At 35.2% G+C, this 5745-nt stretch overlaps 1 protein-coding gene across 1 annotated transcript; it reads right to left on the minus strand.

The window, feature by feature from the left end:
• Positions 1-2049: 2049 nt before the first annotated feature.
• On the minus strand, positions 2050-5031 carry LOC113330896 (protein trichome birefringence-like 42). The gene is made up of 5 exons (XM_026577691.1): positions 5025-5031; positions 4564-4940; positions 3005-3234; positions 2819-2902; positions 2050-2398 (listed from the first exon to the last, which is right to left on the minus strand). The coding sequence occupies exons 1-5, from the start codon at positions 5029-5031 to the stop codon at positions 2050-2052; spliced, it is 1047 nt and encodes a 348-aa protein (XP_026433476.1).
• Between the last annotated feature and the right edge of the window lie 714 nt (positions 5032-5745).

Raw genomic sequence — 5745 nt, forward strand, 5'->3', positions numbered from 1 at the left:
GGTTGGTGCTGGTGATAATCGGAGGTGGTGGTAATCGGCGGTGGTGGGCGGTGGTGGTGGTAATCGGTGGTAATCGGTGGTTGGTGGTGGTGATAATCGGAGGTGGTGGTGGTGGTAATCGGCGGTGGTGGACGGTGGTTGTGGGAGGAGGTGGTGGTTATATATATAGGTGGTTATTAGGTTGGTTTGAAATTAAATTAGATTAAGAGTATGTTAGTCATTTCAACGTTTTAAGACACTTGTTATCACTATAAGGAAGGTGGCCTAATAAAATCATGGTCCCCTCAAAAAGACCATGGTCCCTAAAAAATCATTCAAAAATAAATAAAGAAAAGGGGTTGCCTGAGATAGATGGGCTTGTATGATGGACCTGTTTGGTTACTTTAGTAAATCGGCTCTAATAAAGGCCTTAGACAGTATAAGTCGTTATCCTTTTTGTCTTAAGTTAAGATCTTACATTTGGTGTATAAGTCGTTTTCCTTGTTGTCCAAAGTTTTATATAAGGTGTACATAAACAACCCTAGTTTCATCTTTTTACTATCATTTGGTTTATATTTACAGGTACTTCATCGATTTTTCTCTAAATATGGCTTCTTATTCTGAATCCATGACACTATATATCGACGGTTGAACTAAAATTTTGAGCCAAATGACATGGGCGGGGGCAACTGACCCCAGTGGGAAGAGCCAGCTGTGTTCATACAAAAAATGGTTAGTAATACGTATCTTTTTTGATGCATTAAACATCAAACCCCTTATTTCAAAATTTCTGTTCCAAAGACACTAAATCAATAATTCGTGCAAACAATCGAAGAAGATGTGAATGGATTTAATAGTCAAGTAGGGTTACTCGGGCCTGTTCATTAGGCCTGTTTAGTGAACAAATAACCCTAAGTTTCATCTTTTTTATTATTATTATTATTATTAACCAAAAATCTCATCACAAATTTGTTTTTTTTTTTTTTTTTTGATCAGTACAAATTTGTTTTTTGTTCTCCAGCATGCACACGATGATGACGATGATTTCAGCAGGTAATAGTGAAGACTCATCATCATCAACATCTTTAGTATTCAATAGCAGTGATCTTTTTATTAAGATTTTCTTGAGTTTACCCGTCGAAACTCTACTTGTTCTCAAACCGGTATCAAAACATTGGTCTCATCTCCGATTCATATTTCAAGCAAAAATATTACCAGGTTCATTAAAACAAACTTTCAGTGTCTGGATTCTGTTTTCTCCGTCACGCACATAATGAACAACCAAGTTATGGTGTAATTTTTCGTGATAAAGCCAAAATCAGTAGTTCTAATGTCAGTTTTCTAATCCAAGTGAAAAAAGGACTAGTAGGATTATATATTCAACAATCTTGTAATGGTCTTCTTTTGTGCTATCGGCCTTTTGGTCTACGTAACGGAACTCGTTATATTTACAACCCTTCCACAAGAAAATTTAGAATGATTCCTCCACCACCTCCATTCCAACAAGAAAAAATGAATTCTAGTTCGATTGCAGGAATTAGCGAATCGGTATGGAAATGGTTGTGTTTCCTTTAGCCAATACTTGCGTTACCGTATATTAAAGGTAGTTGTGGAAGGAAATGGTGATGAAGATGAGTTGAAAGCGTTGATACTTTTACCTGGCAATGGCAAGATTGTATCTTATGATCTCAAGAAAAATAGTCTCAAAGAGATTTGTAATAATCGGTATGTTGAATTTCTACATCCTGCTTTTGTTGGATCACTTGCAAATGTTTGATATGTTAGTTTTCTTTAGGATTTAGTATCATATTTTGATTAAATTAAGTTAAGGACTGTTTTTTTATGGTTCAAAATATGCATTGTGAGTTATATTAGGCCTCTAATACAAATTTTTTTTCTTAGTGGCAGAAAAATGTGATTGAAAATGTGCAAATTCGCTGAATGACCCATACATTACCATCAACTTTCACATGCAACGATTAGATATATATTTGATTCACACCAAACTCTTAATTAAATCCCAGCCAAATATATCAACCCTTTTTTTTCTAACATTCGGGTGCAAAGACATTAGGTTATCAATATGGGCAAATTCATATCAACTCTATGCGTTCTTGTTTCTGGCCGGCCAACAATAGATGCATAAAGAAGATGATTCCATGTATCTGGTACCCCAGCCACACACCAATGGCCACAATCACGAAGCGTCCGACCTTGATTGGTATAATATGATGGATGAGCATCTTTTCTTAGTTGTGACATGGTTGTCACGTCCAATAAAATGACAGGATTCGACATTTTACTTAACACTTCCTTGAGTACAGCAACTCCTGGTTCTGGAATTCCAGGATATGTAGTACCATTAATTGGTGTTGTGTGATCTGCACAAGTCGTGTGTGGGAAACCACAATCCTTACCCCTAAAAAAGAAGAATTAGTCGCAGTTTAGATATACACGACATATTAGAAACCATCTTGTTAAAATTGAGCTCTCTGGGAGTGTTATACTCTTTTTAGAAGTAGAAAAGCTATAAGTTAGGTTCAGAATTTTTTTTTCTTTTTTCGAGAATTTTCAACAATTTTTCGTTTTGTTTAATTTTTTGTAATTTTTTCTTTTTTTACTTCTGATTTCTAGAATTGACTTTTCAAATATTTCTGGCGCTGATATCCAAATACCCTCATATTCAACGGTGATCTAGAACAAAAATATAAAAATTCCATATGCAATCATACATCCAGAAAATAAATCGTAGAAAACTTACTTCGGATGCGTAGGAGAAATTCCTTGATAGAAAACTTGAGTTTTTTTGGGGTCAATATTTTTGTCAACCCAAGTTTACCAAGTTGTTAAACCTTTTGCAAAAGCAGCGAGACGATCATCTATATCTTTGTATGTCTTGTTTCCTTCCTGAATTTTATCCCAACTTCAAATAAAAAACTTTTAAGGAAATCTTTATCTAACAGAAGTGATATATAATGGATGGATGACATGTAGAATTAGACATTTAAGGAATTAAACTTCTTACTGTTGTATTTTTCCTTTGTGGAACCACCAGTGCCAAGTGTTGAAGATCACAACATCTACTTCTTTCCACAGATCACCAGTGCTAATGGTGTCGATCTTTAGAATTCGTTCCTCTAATTCAACTAGGAATGGTTTGTGATTGTCGATGTTTATAATTCGTTTAGGTATCTCCTCTAACTCAACTAGGAATGGTTTGAAATTAAAATGTATAGAAATGTTATACTCAGGATCCTGCATGCACAAATTCGAAGAAGGTATTACCATGCATGCCCTCGCTATAAACCAAGCAACGTATACAAACAACTTATGCATGCCCTCGCTATAAACCAAGCAACGTATACAAACAACTTCTTATGCCAATATTCAGCTAAGCTCACGTGAAATGAAAATACAAAGCGAATGGTTTAACTATATAAGTGAACGGTTTACTTGTGGATGGACCATGCATTTGGACATCTCAACTTTCCTGGATATACAAAGACAAGGAGGAGAGAATTTCTGCTGGTACTTTTGGTTATAAAGATCATCTTGTCAACGTGAACATGACGGTGGATACTACGAAATGTAGTTGGAATCAAGTTATCTGATGCTTTTCATGCTCTTAATGACATGAAGGATGACGGTTTGATCAAAGAAATGCCCATGGAATTAAGCAAGGTTTCTGACATTGTCTCAAGTGCGCCATCTTCTGATAAAGGGGGTTTCCGATAATATCAACAAGGAGACGTTGGGGACATATCGAAAGAGAAAAGTTAAAAAAGGGCAAAGCTGGGAAAGCTAGTAATCAAGGAATGGTTAATTCTCAAGCTTCCATAATCACCGTAAGGAAGCAAGCTGCTGCAATAGCTTTGAGTTCTAGTAAACCTATGCTCGAATCACAAGAAGGTTTAAAAGTGAGTGTCGAGGTTGAGAATGATAATCCTCTAAGGCAAGGCAGGACGAAGTAATCACTACTCTCTCAATTCCCTTGTTTCCTCTTTGTATGGAATCTATCAACAGATTTCAAGGTTTCGGAAAAAAGGAAGAAGTTGCTACATCTCTAGTTCTTTCAGATTCAGAGGTAAGCAACTCTAAGCCATCTTCTTTTGCACCAGTTCCAGGATCGATTAGAAGAGCTAATTCAAAATCCAAAGCTACGGGGATGTTTCCGAACAATGCTCTTGACTCAAATTTGAAAGGCATGTAGATATCGGTGAAAGAACCTAATAAGATTTCTACAACAGGTCTCATTGAGTCTCTTTCAGTGATGGGTTTCAGTTTTCCTTCTTTTAAGGAAGATCGTCAAGAAATGTTTAAAAATCTAGCTTACAATCACAAAGAGAAAATAAGTGTTTAGTGAATTCCCTATCTACCCCATAAGAGATGGATTATTTAAGGATAGAGTTCCAGGCATAGAACATGGTCTGATTAAGAGAACGACAACAAATACTACCTCCATTTTTTTGTAGGCCAAAATGAAAAGGTGTAAGTATCCTTTTTGAAAACCAAAGAATTAATCGACTTATAAGCTAATTAATAAAATGTAGCTAAAAGGGTGTTTATAAAAGAGGTTTTACTAACCGTAAAATTAATGGATGCCATGGGGACGCCATGGTAAGTAGTAAAATTTGCATTAGGAATAGCTGCATAAATCATGCAAGCAAAAGACACCCACTGGTTATTACTGATTGAGTCACCGACAAACATGATTTTTTTACCCTTAAATCTGTTGACCAAATCCAGGCCATCAAACCTAGGTGGATCACATCCTCCAGTTGGGCTCCATCTGTATTTGAGATATTGTTTGTCAGGTCGACCATTACTAAGACAATGGAAATCTCCAGGGATGAATGGGCATTGAAGTGAATCATAAAGAGGATACGATTCATCGTAAACCCAACTCCCTTTATAAAAATCGCAGTTGCCTCCTACATTAACAATTCTGGCATGTGTGTCATCTAGAAAAAAGGAAATTACAAGTATTAACAAACTATTTACAAGATAAAATGCATAATGCTGGTAACTTCTTTTGAAGGAAAAACCAGCCATATCTTAGAAACAATCACGCGGAACGAAAAAGAAAATTTCTTAGATTTTGCAACTTAATTAGATCTTTATATAGGAACTCGATTTTGGTTTGGCCATGAAGGTTGTTAGACATTTACTGTGAGCCAACCAGAATCCTCTATTGTGACAGCAGGTTTCTATCTCTATTTTCTATTTTCTTACACCACTTTCATGGAATTATTATAGGAACCTTTGAGCCAGCTATTTTGTTACTTGATTATGGAAATATTAATCATGTCCTTGAAATTCAACTTATTTCATACCAAAAATGGTTATTAAATAACCAACTTTTTTGACACAAAATTGGTTAAAAAGACCAAAATCAACAATTCCTGGATGAAAAAGACTTGTACATTTTGATACTGTTTAAATGGACAAAAATTAAAAAGATACTGTTCAAATGGACAAAAATATAAAAATAGGTAGGATGTAACCAATTTCATCCTACCAATTTTCAAATATTTTTTCTTATTTTTAATTTATATCAGGATGCATCCAGTTTCATCCTTACTATTTTTTTGTATCCATTTCACCCATACTAATTTTTACCCGTCCATTTGAACCATGTTTTAATAAAATTTGGACAAATGACCCATTTTCCGCTTTTTTAAACGATTCACTGCTCAGGTGACCCCAGAAAAAAGGTTATTTTGATATATTCTTTTTGTTTATTACCAACTGACAGAGTGTTGGCTG

The sequence above is a fragment of the Papaver somniferum genome, unplaced genomic scaffold (genome assembly GCF_003573695.1).
Source record: "Papaver somniferum cultivar HN1 unplaced genomic scaffold, ASM357369v1 unplaced-scaffold_12, whole genome shotgun sequence".
Classification (NCBI taxonomy): Eukaryota; Viridiplantae; Streptophyta; class Magnoliopsida; order Ranunculales; family Papaveraceae; genus Papaver; species Papaver somniferum.

Excerpts from the sequence above, each read along its gene's own strand:
- LOC113330896 (XM_026577691.1), bottom strand. Across the intron at positions 3,235-4,563 it reads TGGCATCCATTAATTTTACG|GATCCTGAGTATAACATTTC; the intron begins GTTAGTAAAACC and ends TTGTGCATGCAG. Across the intron at positions 2,399-2,818 it reads GCAAAAGGTTTAACAACTTG|GGGTAAGGATTGTGGTTTCC; the intron begins GTAAACTTGGGT and ends CTTCTTTTTTAG.